The 17,027-nt window shown below is 45.2% G+C and overlaps 1 protein-coding gene across 2 annotated transcripts; it reads left to right on the forward strand.

Annotated features, from left to right (window-relative positions):
- Positions 1–950: 950 nt before the first annotated feature.
- Positions 951–16,142, forward strand: CLDN11 (claudin 11). 2 transcript variants are annotated; one of them, NM_001246413.1, is given in 3 exon segments: positions 951–1,375; positions 5,234–5,398; positions 14,581–16,142. In NM_001246413.1, coding segments are annotated over 3 exon segments (624 nt in total). In that variant the 5' UTR covers positions 951–1,149; the 3' UTR covers positions 14,814–16,142.
- Positions 16,143–17,027: the final 885 nt, after the last annotated feature.

Raw genomic sequence — 17,027 nt, forward strand, 5'->3', positions numbered from 1 at the left:
GCTTTTGAGATGGTGTCTCACTCAGTCACCCAGGCTGGAGTGCAGTGGCACGATCTTGGCTCACTGCAACCTCCTTCAAGTTATTCTCCTGCCTCAGCCTCCCAAGCAGCTGGGGTTACAGGCATGCGCCACCACGCCCGGCTAATTTTTGTATTTTCTGTAGAGATGGAGTTTCACCATGTTGGTCAGGCTGGTCTCGAACTCCTGACCTTAGGTGATCCGCCCACCTTGGCCTCCCAAAGTGCTGGGATTACAGGTGTGAGCCACCACTCCCGGCCTAGTATGTGTCATTGACAATTGTTCCTACCTCAAAGGCTGTTATGAGGATTAAATGAGCTAATGCATGTAAAATGCATCTGCATAATATATAACACAGCTCGATAAATGTGAGTTGCTGTTGTTGATTATTATGGCCACGTTTGCCGCTGATGATGTTCAACCACTGAAAAGCATCGTTTTCTTTCTTCTAGTAACTGTGTGTACTGAATGCCTCGCGTTTGTCCCTACTGCACTTTTCAGTCTGTCACAATCCTGGGTCGTCGGGGGACTGTACCGAGCGCCCTTGGAGTGCTCGCAGCAGGGAAGAAGGAGCGAGCAGGGAGGAGCTGAGGAGGGTCGGAGCGGAATGGACACCCAGAGACTGAGATGAGAGAGGGGCTATAAGAAGAGAAACCAGTCGCAGCAAAACAGAACTCTCGACAAACGCACGCCCTCTTTGCGCTCTCCGTTTCTCTGGACCTGGATGGAATTGTTTTACTTTGCATCGCCGGACTGCGCTGCGGACGGGGCGGGGCGGCCCAATGGCCCCCCTGGGGTTACTCTGCTCCCCTTCACGCTTCCCTCCCGGCCCCGCCCCGCGATTGGCCGGCGCGCCCCGGGGCTGCCGCCGATTGGTGCTCGCCGGCCGGAGCCGCGGGGCTTAAAGAGGGGGCGGGGGCGCGCTGCCCAGCAGCGCTGCTGTCCCCGCCGTGCGCCCTTCGCCGCTGAGCTCGCAGCCTCCGGCGCCCACCTCCACCTCCAGTGTCCCGCCTCGGGCCGTCGCCCTCCAGCGGCTCGCGAGCGTGGGAGACGTACCTGGGCAGGCACTGTCCAGCCCAGGCCCAGGCACAGCCGTGAGGGGCGAGGCACGGGGACATCCTGGCGGCCACCATGGTGGCCACGTTTCTGCAGGTGGTGGGCTTCGTCACGAGCTTCGTGGGCTGGATCGGCGTCATCGTGACCACCTCCACCAATGACTGGGTGGTGACCTGCGGCTACACCATCCCCACCTGCCGCAAGCTGGATGAGCTGGGCTCCAAGGGGCTGTGGGCCGACTGCGTCATGGCCACGGGGCTGTACCACTGCAAGCCCCTGGTGGACATCCTCATCCTGCCGGGTAAGGACCCGAGCTTGGCGGCGGCTCCCAAATCCTTATCCTCTGGGTAGAGAGCGGGATATTAGACGGCCTCGCAGAGACATTTTGGGGGCTTGAAGACCTTTGGGTACGTTTTTGACATCCCTAGTTCCACCTTGTTGTAGAAGAATTAGGCAGCCCCGAACTTAACTTCTCTAGGCCTCAGTATTCTTATCTGGAATTTGAGATAATAGTGGCAATGTGGCCGGTGGTAACACTGGCCGAGTCCCTTTGAGAATGAACAAACCGGAACACCTAATAGGAACTGAGTCCGTGTTAATTACTGCGGTCCCAGCCCGCATCCTTCCACCGTCCGCTTCCTGAAGTGCTTCCCGCTCCCGCCCGGCTTCCCCCGGGGCGCCGAGCCTTCGCGTTAGATTCCGCCCGCAGAGGTGAGAAGGAGCGTGTAACACAAGCTGACAGGAGAATCTAACCGGCTCAGGCTGAGTTTCTCGGTCCTCATGGGATGGGTGAAGCGCCCCCGGCCAGGTTAGAGCCCTCCTAGCTCCGTCCGCCCAGCCGCTGAGCAATTCACGTCCAGGGCTCTCTGGGCTGCCTGGTTTGGGAAATGTCAGGTTGATTCCCGCACGTGCCCAGGGCCATCTCCGCTGCCCCCGCTACCCCCGCCCCTGCTGTGGGCGCGTCAGACCGCGGGGCTGCGGTGACGTCGGCTCCCGCTCCGCGCCGCTGGGTTGGATAGGGACGAGCGAGCGCGCCTCGGAGGGCGGACTCCATTGGGGAGATACGGAGCGCGCCGCCGAGGGTCGCTCGCCGCCACCCCTCCAGCGTGTCTCAGAGTGGGAAGGGGAGGTAAAAATTGGCAGCCTATCGCCGGCCAGGGGCCACATTTTCACATGTGTCCTGTGGAAACATTTTGGGCGACAGCCTCAATTCAGATTTAAACCAATGGGTTGGGCAATGGCGAGGTCGCGGGCACCCCCTTGGTTTTCTGCTGGAATCTCTGCCCTACCCCAAAGGCATGTCCTTGTCCCGGTCCCTACAAGGTGGGCTTCTGTCCCCCAGCCTTCGTGGATTGTGCTCACTTAAAGGATTTTCCCGGTTTCCTCAAGATGGGGAGAAACCTGTCCCTGAAGCCGCCAGTCAGATAAGACTCTGCTCGCCCCTTAAGCCTCCTCCAAGCACGCCCTATTTCCGGTCCTCGCAGTCGGAATCTGAATCCCTCCTTCCTCCTTGCTGCCTAGTACTTGGCTCTTTTCCCCACAAAGGCACATTTTATCTTGTTTTTTGTTGATTGTTCGTGAGTGAAGTTCTCCCACGACGTTTTAAATTCCTTGAAGATAGAGATGGCGTCCTGTTATTCTCTTTGCTTCCTCTTCTGGACCTGGCATGGCCTCTGGCACACAATAGCTGCGGGCAGTGCTTGCCTGGTTTGCCTTACGCTATCCTTTCCTTCATTTTGAACTTTCAGAAGGCCAGAGGTCAACGAACGCAGATCTAGACTCAGCTTTGGCTAATGCTGGTGTTGGCAGACCCGGGCCAGCCTCCGGCATCCAGGACTCACAATCTGGGTGAGGGGGGACAAATTGCTAGCCTCAGTGAACCACGGTTGTCTTCTTTTAAAAGTTAAAATCAGATCAACCACCCATCTTTCACGATTATTTGAGGATTAAATGAGATAAGAAATGTAATCTCCTTCGAGATAGTAGATGCTTCATGAATGGTACCTATAGTATTTTATTAAAAGCTGGGCATGGTATTTGTAGGGATCTTTGAAGCATAAAATTAACTTTGCTTCCTTCTCCTGAAATTAGCTTTACTGAGCATTCAGTGCCAAGTGGTTTGTTTTCAGAGAACAAAGGCTGTCCTCCAGAGGAGAGTGCATACTGGGGGGGTGGGGGGCGGCGCTAGTCCTTCCTGCCTTCCCCCTCCCTCATACTTTGGGTGGAGGCAGGAACAGTCCTCTGTCCCTATCTTTTGGTGTCCGGACATGGCCTTGGCACTGTAGCATGTGGACAGCCAGTGCCACGGATTTCAGAACCCGCATTGCCAGTTGACTGCCTGCTTTGTGTGAGTACTGGCTCTCTACAAGCCGCAGAGGCGGACGGCTGGGTCAGGGGATGGGCCTCAGACTTCCTGGAGCTCCTTTCTGGAGATCTTCAAGTCAGTAGACACTTGACTGATTATCTTTAATTCTGAAGGAGCTGAGATGGGCAGTGCTGGAAGAGGGCCCTTGTGAAGTCTGAATTCTGGCAAAACGTTCCTTGCTAAGAGACAGCATTGAAGTTAGGCCTTTTTGCACGTGAGGGTCGTGGTGTGTGAGGCAGATGTCGGCTCGTTTCCTGGCTTTGCTATGAACTCTGCCTCACCCAGGCCACTAGTACTAGTTCCTTCTGAGCAAAAAAGGGAGGGTAATAAATGTGACCCCCCCCCACCTTTTTTAAGAGGAGGGAGAGTTTTAATGAGAAACATTACATTTGAAAGTGAAACAAATTTGTCTGTGAAATTCTCCCAGTATCTTATCAGATTTATTCTAAATAAATGTGACACATATTGTAATCTGTTTCTTAATACAGTTTTTACTTGGCATTTTACTTGACAGGATAAAGTTCACGTAGTTTTGCTCTACTCTTCTATTTTTCAGTTCTCTTATTCCTTGATTCGCAATTGTTTCCATGATCTGTTGTGGGCACTGTGTTAACTCCGTGAATACCAAGGCAGGTGTCTGCCCTCCAGGAACCCTGAGGGCTGGAGAGATGCCTTTTAAGCAATGATGGACAGTTGGGGAAGGATGCCCAGGGCACTGTGGGTGAGGCAGGAGATGGGGCCCAACAATTTAGGGGGAGGATCCATGAGGACAGCAGCCTCTGGGGAGATAGCAAAGAGAGGAAGCCTGAGTCTTAGTTTAGTCTGGGTTAGGGCCACAGCCAATGTGAATGAAAGCACATGGTTAGGAGAAAATCACCTAGGACACCTGAAGATGAAAGCGCTGCACTGAGACAGACAAAGAACACCAATGATAACAACTAACCTTTTTTGAGGATTTGGTATAGGCACCGTTTTAAGCACTAAATAAATTAACTAATGTAATCTTCAGTAGAATTCTATTAGAGAGATGTAGGTACTATTATATTATTATCAATACTTTGTTTGTTTGTTTATTTATTTATTTTGAGAAAGAGCTGGGCTGGAGTGCAGTGGCTCGATCTCAGCTCACTGCAACCTCTGCCTCTCAGGTTCAAGCGATTCTGCTGCCTCAGCCTCCCCAAGTAGCTGGGACTACAGGCTCACACCACCACACCAGGCTAATTTTTGTATTTTTAGTAGAGATGGGGTTTCACCCTGTTGGCCAGGCTGATCTTGAACTCCTGACCTCAGAAGATCCACCTGCCTTGGCCTCCCAAAGTGCTGGGATTAGAGGTGTGAGCCACCATGCCTGGCCTGTTGTTACTTTATAGATGTGGAAAATAAGACATCATGGTTAAGTAACTTGCCCAAGGTCACACAGGTAGAGCTGTCAATAGCAGACTGGAACCAATAGAGGCCCTCACAGAATGATTCTTGGGAGATTTCAGTTTTCATCTGAACTTTCTCAGGGGGATGTAATAATGTAAATGGACTCTTGGCCCCTCCATCCTGGAAGCTTGGCCAAGTGGCCTAAACCAGGGGTCCCCATTTAGTTTCTCCAGCCCCCTTTTTTCTTGCTGAGTTGTTTTAAAAGTTGAAAAGTGCTTAGTGACCTTGGACAACATTAGCACCTTCTAAGTCCTGGAATCCGCCAAGAAGGAGGAAGGGAGATGGTGCTGAATTCCCCTAAGGCAGGGCTCAGGAAGCAAGAGAACCCTGTGGTCTAACCTTTCCCATCTGCTCTCTTGTTCCCAGGCTACGTGCAGGCCTGCCGCGCCCTGATGATTGCTGCCTCGGTCCTGGGTCTGCCGGCCATTTTACTGCTGCTGACTGTTCTTCCCTGCATCCGGATGGGCCAGGAGCCCGGTGTGGCTAAGTACAGGCGGGCCCAGCTGGCTGGTGTTTTGCTCATTCTGCTGGGTAAGACAGCTTTCTCAGTGGTACCCTACCTATGAGGGAGCCTGATGAATCTCAGATCTTGTGGTTGCTGCCTTCTCAAGTTCAAGAGAAATGTGAAAGGAAGCCAAGTGAAGCCAGTGGGGGATGGACCCCCACAATCTGTATCCCTTGTATTTTATGGGCAGTTTACACAGAGGGCTAAGTAATGTCTCTGGGAGTCACTGACCATGAAGATAAGTTTAAAAAGAGAAAGAGGATTTTGAAGATAGGAAATACCTAAGGGAAAGACCTGAAAGATGGAAGCCTTCTCAGTCTTCACAGTGGAATCCTTTTTGAACACCTGTGCCCAGGTCCCACAGCAGATCAATTGAATCAGAATTTTCTGGGCATCAGGCCAGGCAAAGATATTTTTTGAAAGCTTTCCAGGTGATGCTTATGTGCAGGCAAGACTGAGAAGCTCAGTTAATAAAGAAGGAGGCTGAGGTGGGCGGATCACCTGAGGTTGGAAGTTCAAGACCAGCCTGGCCAACATGGTGAAACCCCATCTCTACTAAAAATACAAAAATTAGCCAGGTATGGTGGTGCATGCCTGTAATCCCAGCTACTCGGGGCGGGGGTTGCTAAGGCAGGAGAATGATTTGAACCCAGGAGGCAGAGGTTGCGGTGAGCTGAGATCACGCTACTGCGTTCCAGCCTGGGTGACAGAGTGCAACTCCAGAAAAAAAAAAAAAAAGAAAGAAAGAAAGAAAGAAAAAAGTAAAGAAGAGGGCAAGAGAAAAGTCAGGAGTTGAGGGTGGTTAGACCATCAGGTGATGGCTCCGTCCTTTAACTCAGTAAGCCTTCCTTGAGCATGTGGGCCAGACACCATGGTAGGTACTGGGGACACTGGGGAAAATAGGCCGTCTTTGCTTTGAGTGTACTTGGAAACCTCAATAGAATATGGTATGTGCTTATGTAGAAAAGGTATATAGTCTGTGCATACACATAGGAAGGCACCTAACCCAGACTGGATGAGTTTCCAGAGCAGAAGAACCCAGCAGTAAGCTCTGAGACTTGAAGAGGAGGTGGGCTGGTCATGAATTGAGGGGAGGGACAGTCCAGGGACAGGAAATGGCATGTGCTCATTTGGTTTTGCCGATTATACCTGCACATAGAGGGCTTCATTTAACAACCTATGGAGGGTCCTTCTAGCTCTATTCTTGTCAGTGATTTAATTTCTCTCCGTTTTTTTCCCTCAGATGCTAGTTTCATTAGCACATTCTAAATCCTAATAGACAATATGAATTTTAAGAACAACTCTTGTTGCAAAGTGCGCATATCAGTGACAACAAATTAGTCTGGTAATGGGTTAGATATAAAATCACCTTCTTCTGAAACAAGGAATTCATACCCCCAGATTGGCATATCAGATAATGAATTTGAGGGGTAAGGATAAGGGGTCAGGTTTCTGTGTGGGTTGATGCCACTTAGTGGTGGGTACCTCCCATCTGGAGGCCTCACACTCACAATGACACCAGTAAGGTGAGGGGACATGAGAGGTAGGGCACCATTTTCCAGGATTGCAAAGGGACGGAGGTTTGCAGGTTCTTGTGAAGCCACAAGGGTGTGTGTGTGTGTGTGTGTGCGTGTGTGTGTGTTAACAGGAGTGAAAAGGCCACTGTAATTTCCAGAGAAAAATCTGAATGTGGAAATTTTGGTTCCAGCCACAAAGAATTTGTGTGCCAGCGTCACACGGAACACATATCAGCATCCGGTGCTTTATCTGACTCACAGGGGCCCCCTCTTGCAGTGCTCTATGGAGGTCAGATCTATTGTCTGACTCCCTTTCCAACAGGAAAGTCAAAGCTCCACAAGTAAACTTGGTTTGCAGAATCCAGGTGAAACCCTTCTCCTAGACACTTGCTGTTTGTTACTTTCCTCACATTCTCACAGAAGCCCCGGAAGGTTCTCTTGGGCTCTGAAGATGGCAGAGCCAAAAGGTGGGTCTGTTGTGTTGAGTGCTCATGTTTAGAAATTCTGGCCGTCCATATGAATGTCACAGGTATCCACAAGTAAGAGAACACACTAAAACAAACATACGAACCCTGGAAAATAGACGGATAAAAGCAAAGTATACGTAGTTTAAACAACCCTAAAAACAACAGAATTGTTTAGTTGAATAATCAGGGATATTGAAGGAAAAAGCAACCGGTGGTTTGAAACTTCCTCGCTGAATTTGTTTTTCTTTATCTTCTAAAAGTGGGTTGATATAGATAGGCAGAATCACAGAGGAAGAAAGCAAGGTGGGGCTGGGGAGTGGGTGAGTACCTCAGTCCCTGTTTGCCTGTCTGGAGTGAAACTATGGGGGAAGCGGGATATGGAGGGACCTGACCCCACCCAAGGAGGCTGCCCATTTCCGGACACTCACCAGAGTCCCCTCATTGCCCTTTTACGGCCTTGCATTTCCAATATTGTCTGCCTGCTTTGCTCCTATCCAGATTGGTTTCTCAGTGGATCACCACTGCCTTTGGGCTGGATGTTGTTTTGACTGGAACGAGCTAGCTCTGGAAATGTAAAGCTCATTGTCTCAAGCATGGCACCTGCTGATCTCCTCTAGGTCTTCTCACCACGGAGCCCCAAGTGCCTTGTTTCCCCTGTTGGCAGTGGTGGGAGGAGCACGGGGACTGAAGGCTCCCTTTGTGTTGCTCTGGACTGTTTCTGTCACTCCCCCAGAGAAGCCAGCGCTAGGCCTGTGCAAGGTCCTCAGGGTCACTGAATGGGGCTGAACAAACACACCTCATTCGACCAAAGAAGATGAGGCACCTCCTGGGTTTCGGGGGCCTGGGAACTGGACACAGTGTCACAGCTAGTCCTGGTATGGGAACTGTGAACACTGCTAATTAAAATCAGTTTTTCCTGACCCTGAAAATCTGTAATTATTTCTGTGAAAGCTTAAAAAAATTATGTCTGTTGTACAACTTTATCTTCTCAGCAGTTACGTTTAATGGTGTGAGGATTTGGTTCCTGCTGTGGAGGAAGAAATAGGAGCCAGTTGCTTCTAAAGCCAGATGAGTAGTACAGGAGCAGCAGGCTCTCAGATCTGTGGTGGATTTGAGGCTAATCTGTTTGTGGCTTTTCAAGAGTCCCTGCCAAGGCAGGAGGTGCCTGTGCCCTGAATTGTTTGATCTTATCAGTTGGAGTCAGATCCAACTGTGCTGAATCTGGAACCTACTACTTTCTAGCTGTGTGAACTGGGGCAGTTCCTTAATGTCTCTGGTCCCTTCCATAAAATGGGAACAATAACGCCTGCCTCTCAGGTTAGTAAAAACAGTGAAATGATGTGTGAAAATTATTTAGCATAGGATCTGGCACATGGTAAGTGCTCAATAAATGGTTGCTATTATTATTGTTATTGTTGGTTAGCTGGTTAAAAGAATACCCAGAGAGCAGCTGGGTATTCTTCCAATCATGTCAATTTCCTTCTTTTTATTTTTATTTTTTGAGACGGACCTTTGCTCTGTCGCCCAGGCTAGAGTGCAGTGGCGCAATCTTGGCTCACTGCAACCTCTGCCACCCGGGTTCAAGCGATTCTTCTGCCTCAGGCTCCCGACTAGCTGGGATTACTGGCATGTGCCACCATGCCCGGCTAATTTTTGTATTTTTTGTAGAGATGGGGTTTCACCATATTGGGCAGGCTGGTCTCGAACTCCTGAGCCGTGAGCCACCGCACCTGGCCAAGAAGGTCTTTAAGAACGTTTTTATTTTGGAAAATATCAGACCTATATAAAAGTAGAGGAATAGTATAATAAACCCCTGTGAACCCAACCTCCTCAACAGTGATCAACTCATGGCTGTAATATATGCTTCATCTTTCCACTTCTCCATTTCTTCCAGTCTTCAGATTTTTTAAAGGAAATCTTAGATAGCATATCAAGAAAGATTTTTTTCGCTATTACTAATGTAAGAAGTCAGAATAATTTAAATGATTTTAATGAAAATTTTGCTTTGTGCTAGAAATGATGCTTTTAAAAGTTCTTTCAGGGCTGGGCGTGGTGGCTCACGCCTGTAATCACAGCACTTTGGGAGGCTGAGGTGGGTGGATCACCTGAGGTCGGGAGTTCGAAACCAGCCTGACCAACATGGAGAAACCCTGTCTCTACTTAAAATACAAAATTAGCAGGGCATGGTGGCACACGCCTGTAATCCCTGCTACTTGGGAGGCTGAGGCAGGAGAATCACTTGAACCCAGGAGGCAGAGGTTGTGGTGAGCCGAGATCGCACCATTGCACTCCAGCCTGGGCAACGAGAGCAAAAATCCATCTCAAAAAAACAAAAAACAAAAAAACCAACCAAAAAACAAAAACTACAAAAATTAGCCAGGTGTGGCAGGTGCCTATAATCCCAGCTACTCAGGAGGCTGAGGCACGAGGATTGCTTGAACCCATGTGGCGGAGTTTGCAGTGAGCTGAGATCATGCCACTGCACTTCAGCCTGGGCGACAGAGTGAGACTGTCTCAAAAAAAAAAAAAAAAGAAAAAGAAAAAAGAAAAAGTCCTTTCAGTGGGAAGTGACAAAGCTTGAAAAAAGGTTCACTGGGGCCAGGCATGGTGGTTCACGCCTGTAATCTAGCACTTTGGAAGGCAGACGCGGGCAGATTGCTTGAGCCCAGGAGTTCGAGACCAGCCTGGCCAACATGGCAAAACCCCATCCCTACTAAAAATACAAAAGTTAGGCCAGCCTGGTGGTGTGCACCTGTGATCCGAGCTACTTGGGAGGCTGAGGATCGATGCTCGGGAGAATGAGGCTGCAGTGAGTCGAGATTGCACCACTGCCCTCCAGCCTGGGTGACAGATATCCTATCAAAAAAAAAAAAGATTTATGGGAAGGAGGAAGAAATGTCAGTGTCTACTGATCTTGTCTTTCTCTGCCTCTTTGTCTGTCTGTCTGTCTCTCTTTCTCTCAGTTGTTACCTCCAAAGTCAAACATACCTGTATTGATTTTATTTAACTTCATGTTTATTTAACTCCATGTGTTACCGTGTATCATCTCATCTTTAAAGAGATTAAAAGCCACACTTACATTTCATTGCTTTAAAATGGACTTCTCAAATATTTTCTGTTTGGTCACGTCACCATCATTCTTAGTTTTTAACAAGGCATATCTTATCAATTAAAGAATGTATTGTGTTGCATTATTTGAAACTTGTTCTCAAAAGGGGCAAACAATTTTATTCTTTGAAGAGCAAGGAATTCTGCTTATGAGAGGACCAGGTTTAGATATATCTGTCTTTACATAGTGAAGCTTTCTTTTCCCTTCCCTTTCTCTCCCTTCTCTTCCCCCTTCTCCTCCTTCTCATTTTTAGCTAAGAATATGCCTCAGTTTTGCTTTCTGTTTTCCAACAACAAATGGTACCCCCCCCACCTTGTGTAGTTAGCTGTTGCATCTTCTGAAGGTAAAAGAGGAGAAAAACTGAAAAATCTGAGTGCTAAAATTACTCTGTCTTGTTTTTAGAGACTTAATTTAAAAATAAACTCTGATGATATAAAAAGAAAAAGAACAAAAATTCCCTTTGTCTGTCTTCAATTTTCTTGACCTTACAGGTAACTGACTTTCTAGAAAAACACTTTCTTTATTTTTCCCAAATAACAGAGAGAACCATTCCAAACTCATCTTTTTGGGTTTGCGAATAAAATTAAAACTATCAGGTCTTCTATGTCTTTAAGAAAGGCAATTATTTTTGGCCATCTATATTACTATTTCACATTTTTAAAAGTTAAGTAATGATTTGACTTGAATTTTTAACTTTACTGGTCAAAACATATCTCTTTCTCTCTTGAAACCATTGCTGAAATTGAGTAAATTCTCCTTTTTTAGTTTTTAAACATTTTTCATTTTGGGTTCAATTGAAGGTCACTGTTTTCAGTGAGCCTCTCATTTCCTTTCATGTTGTGTGGTAGTCTGTCATTTTTTAGTGGTTTTGATGTGGTTCATCTTTGAGAGCCACAGGAATTCCACCCAGGGTTCATTTGTCTCCTAGGAAGTAAAGAGCCTGCTGGCACTCATTTGCCTTGTTTTGTGTGAATTGTAAGAGAAGGAAATCTTTAATAAGGTCAGTGATGAGCTTGTGACTTTAAGTGTGTTAAAGTCACAATAAGATTTTATGACTTTGGGTGTCAGTTTTGGTATGTATGAAGTAAAATGCAGAATTGAAATGAGACTACTTCTCATCTATCCATTCATTCGTTCCCCCGTTCACTCATCCATTCCTATGGAGGTTCATTGTATGAAATATTTAGACCTTTTTCTGATTTTTCCCTTTTTCTAATGATTTATATTGGAATAAAACCTAACAAAATCCCTAAAATACTCAAAACCAAGACTGATGGTTACTTTTGGGATATTGAGTCTGTTATTTCCCTGTGTGAAGATAATCTTGTTTTATTATTTGCTTAAGGGAACAATGAAATGAATTTAGAGGCAGTTTCTTGTCTTATTCTATAAAATCTCAGTGTGAAAGTTAGGTTAACAATAGATGTGGGGAATGCTTTCCTGCATGTGTGTGCACATGTGCTGTATGTGTAAATACAAAGTATAGTTGAAAAATATAAAACTTGATTTGAACCCTGAGTTGTTTTGAAACCAGTTAATTGTTTATAGGAAAGATCGGTTAGATTGAACCATATCAGTTGTTTGGGAATTAGAACTTTTTTCTCTACAGAATTCAGCTTTTCACTCCCCTTCTTTTTCCTCTAAACAAGCCTGGGTGTTTAGAAGCCTTTGCTAGGTTGCTGTTTTTTACCCGCAGCAGAACGAATGCCCACTTTTGAGGTTTAAGGCTGTGTAAGTAGATTGTGTATTGCTATGGAAAATCTACAGTAGTTCTCTCTGGCTGAAACACTCCAGAAGAGGATTTTAGTCCCTTTTGCTGACAGAGAAAAAGGTTTTTCTCTGTGTCTTGCTGAAAGTAGAGACTCTGATAATAGCCAAGCAATTCTCCAAGAGTGCCTGATTTGGAGTTCACGCCAGAGAAGAGAAAGAAAAAGACTTTCCCCTGCATCTGAGGTTTCCAAAGTCCTGAGCTAGAAAGGGAGGTTTCACGTACACACTGCTTTTCTTGAACATTCTAGTCACAGAAGGAAAATACATCTTCTCATGGTATCTCATATGAAAATATTACAGAAGCTGGCATGACTGTGCTTACTTTTTAAGAAAAAGGAAGCATTAGCATATGGATAGATTTTAGCTGCTTCTTTTTTTGACACAGAATCTTGCTTTGTTGCCTAGGCTGGAGTGCAGTGGCAAGATCTCTGCTCACTGCATGCAACCTCTGCCTTCTGTGTTCAAGCAATTCTCCCTGCCTCAGCCTCCTGAGTAGCTGGGATTACAGTCGCCCACCATCCATGCCTGGCTAATTTTTGTATTTTTTTGTAGAGATGGGGTTTTGCCATGTTGCCCAGGCTGATCTTGAACTCCTGACCTCAGGTGATTCACCCACCTTGGCCTCCCAAAGTGCTGGGATTAAAGGTGTGAGCCACCATGCCTGGCCAATTTTAGCTTCTTAGATAATCTATAAATAATTAATGGAGTGAATTTGGGCTGTTAGAAAGCCAATCTGGGCAATTCATAGCTTTTCAAATTAACTCTCTTCCTTCTGATTTCCTCTTGAGATCTGTTCTTTTTAAGGATAGAAATCATATCTTCCTACGTATATCTATACCCAGCTTGTGGGGGTGGGCTTAATCTATTGTCAATAAAAATCTATGTTACAAGCAACACAAATGCGATGAGATTGTTTAAAAGGTCTTTCAAAATGGGTAAGACCAATCTTTTTTCCATTTAGAACTAATATACAAGGCTGTTAGATTTGATTGCTTATGTTAAGTTATATTTCTTCTTTGTGGGCATAGAGAGTAAGTTAGAAAATCACTTACTATGAGTAGAAATCAGAAAAAAGCTTGCTGAGTTGAAAGTGATAACAGTACCCCTGGTGGCAAACATCAGACTGGCAGTGCAGTATCTGTCTTGAATTTGTTGATGGAAACCTCATTATTATTATTATTGTTATTATTATTTTTCTGTCTGCCAACTTTAATGTGCCATCTCAACTTAAAGAGGTTTGGAGTTACTTTGTTTAGAGCTGTGTTGTTCGGTACAGTAGCCACTAGCTACATGTGGCCATTTAAATTAAAATTAATGAAAATTCAAAATTCAGTTCTTCATCTCACTAGCCTCATGGCAAATGATCAATGGTCCCACATAACTTGTGGCCACTCCATTTGACAGTGCTGGTCTAGAGATTTGAAAAAGGTAAAAAAAAGTCTTTATAGCCTCTTGCCTGCCCATGTTTTGTTACTTTGCTTATAAAGAGGTGAAAAACTACATGATATATAAGCTATTTCTTATTTTACTCTATAAAATCAAAACCAAAATGAAGATTAGATTGATTGGGGCAAGACCATAAGTAAAGTTCTACCATTTTGACCCTTGAATGGGTGAGTTTTTCTACTCCAAGGACTGTTCATTTGTGTGTTGGGATTTTGTGATTGTGAACAGTGTAATACAAACTTGAACCTTTATCTGGTACTCCGTTTTCATCTAGCAACATTCACCACAGCAAGAGAAATTTCATACCTTCTCCAGATCTTTGTAATGTGAATTGACCAAACTGAGAAAATAGAGTGGAAAATTGAGGTGGCTGCCATCTTGTTTCTCATATTTGAATAGCTCAGATCATTCAGCCATTCAACTGGTCTACATTGAGCACATACTATTTGCCTTGTACCAAGGTAGACATAAGTAAGACATGGACCCTACCTTCAAAGAACTCAGAGCTTAGAATGATGCATAGACGTGTAAAGGGGTAATTATAATACAATTAAGTAAGAATACTAATTTTAGAATTATAACTGTAGATATGAAGTGTTGATATACAAGTAAATACAAATAAACATTTTTTGGACTTAAATGGTTTATTTCTAGGTTTTTACATTGGAATTATTTTGTCTCTGCTACCTGCTGAAAAAAATAAGGACCCAGCAGTCTACTTCTTCTACAGATGCCAACTGCTACATATTGGTTCAGTGTTGAGGGAGCAGAGCTGTGTGTATGGAGCTTTTTGGAGCTGGTTGGAAGCCACAAGTGTGTGTATGTGGAGTGAGTGGGCCTGCCCAAGTGCTTGGTGTGTGATGGTTGCACCCAGTCACCGCCTCTCCATGTCTCTCCAGCTCTCTGCGCCCTTGTTGCCACCATCTGGTTCCCTGTGTGCGCCCACCGTGAGACCACCATCGTGAGCTTTGGCTACTCCCTGTATGCAGGCTGGATTGGTGCTGTGCTGTGCCTCGTGGGTGGCTGTGTCATCCTCTGCTGTGCTGGAGATGCCCAGGCCTTTGGTGAAAACCGTTTCTACTACACTGCGGGCTCTAGCTCCCCGACTCATGCGAAGAGTGCCCACGTATAAGAGGGCTGCCCGGCTGCCCACAGAGGTGCTGTAGATGCTGGGCCCAGGGCCCTAGGTTTGCTCGTCACAGTGTGGGGAAGCCCATTCCTCTGCCAGGCTCTAAAGCCAAAGGTCTAGAAAAGCATCCTGTCTGGCATTTTGTAGTCTTAACTTCTCCCCATTTCCCCCATCTTTTGGTTGCCTTAAAAGAAATCTCTAGCTCAGATAATGCCCAGACATTTTTTTCCCATGGTGTTGCCACTATTAGCTCTTTTCTTGGGCATTCTTTTGCTGTTTATTAAAAATATATTATATATATTTTGTTTCTTTAAATTTCAAATGTTTTGCAAACATCACTGAGTTAGGTGGGGGTGGGGAAGAGAAATACAAGACACTTTTTTTTTTTTTTTTAAATAGGGCCTTACTCTGTTGCTCAGGCTGGAGTGCGGTGGTGTGATCTCGGCTCATGTAGCCTCAACCTCCCTGGCTCAAGTGATCCTCCTGCCTCAGCCTCCCAAGTAGCTGGGACTACAGGCGTTCACTACTACACCCAGCTAATTTTTAAGTTTTTTGTAGAGATGAGGGCTCCCTATGTTGCCCAGGTTGGTCTGGAACTCCTGGACTCAAAGTATCCTCCCGCCTCGGCCTCCCAAAGTGTTGGGATTATAGGAGTGAGCCACCACACCGGCCAAGATGCTTTTCAAACTGATACAGATGACAATGGGAGCCTCATAAAGATGGCTTTTGTTTCTTCCCTTCAAGGTCATTTACTTGTACGAGACAGAAAAAGATAGCATTGGGGACATGGGATGAGGGAGGGAGGGCAATAGTGGAACGAACTTTCCATGGGAAACTTTCCCTTTTGTAAGTTGAGGGCCAGGGGTAGGGATATTTTTTAGTTTGTGATTTTGCATTTATCTGTACATACTTTTTCAAGATTGATCATTTTTATAACCATGGTTTTCCTGAAATCCTCAGTTCATCAATATGAAGGAAATGAACCACATAGACTTTATGCAATAAATAACAGTGCAAGTGAGTATAACTTTAACTGATGTTCCACAAAACATTTTTGATTTCAGGTTTATATGATGTAGTTTTTAATCGTACATTTTCATATGCTTCAAACTAACACATTTTTAAAGCTTTCCCCCACTTTTCTCTCTATTTGCATTGTTAGCCATCTTGAAGTGATGTTGTTTAACATAAATTGTACTGTTGAATTTGGCTTTACGGGTGTAAACACTGATGGTATATCAGTATCTGAGACCCCAGACTCTCCAAATACTGATGGTGCATTTTATTCTTGAAGTGAAATCTGTGCAATAAAATAACAGACTGTCTGCAAAACTGGCCTTTGATCTTCTATTGTATCCAGAGGTATCACTATTGATTTTTTAAAAATCTCATTAATCTCTACTGGTAATTTATAGGGAATCTGATCAGTGATTCAAGAACAAGTAATTCTGCATTGCCTTGAATAATTAAAAAGTTATATTTTATTCACGGTATTGCAGTGGTAATTTGTGGTCATGAAAGCATAACCTCAATGCTCTCTAGGTTTCTTAAGTGGGGTGACTTTATGGAATCTTTAATCATCGATCAATGGGCAGCAATCAGAAACAAAGTTCTCAGCATTATGCAGTTAATGTCCTTCATCTACTTCTAACACTTAGTAAAGGAATTGATTGGCTAGGTATAAAAAGAGAATTAACGAAACCTATTTTATTGGATCTTTAAGTAATAATATCTAAATACATTTCGTTCAAACATACATATGTAGCTGTTTGGACATTTTGGACAAAGACACATTGAGTTGATTTTTATTTGTTTTTCTGTTCCAGAAACTTCATCAAGTTACGGGCCTGGTCTAAGAAAACACATTGCAATCTATTTTGGCAGACTTCTTCCAAATAAAATACTAATTTCATTAGCTGATAGTATAGTAATTGGCAAACATTTCCTCTTTGGAAATACCAATTTGGGCTAGCCATTTTGCAGAAATTTGTGTAGTTTTGATTATAACCCATTGGAGAGCATTTCTAAATTACTTATACATAAAAGATAATCTTTTTTTTTGTTTGTTTTTTTGAGAAGAAGTCTCGGTCTGTTGCCCAGGCTGGAGAGCAGTGGTGCGATCTCAGCTCTCTGCAACCTCCGCCCCTTGGGTTCAAGCGATTCTTGTGCCTCAGCCTCCCAAGTAGCTGAGACTACAGGTATGTGCCACCACACCTG

This window comes from Pan troglodytes, chromosome 2, assembly GCF_028858775.2.
Source record: "Pan troglodytes isolate AG18354 chromosome 2, NHGRI_mPanTro3-v2.0_pri, whole genome shotgun sequence".
In the NCBI taxonomy this organism is placed as follows: Eukaryota; Metazoa; Chordata; class Mammalia; order Primates; family Hominidae; genus Pan; species Pan troglodytes.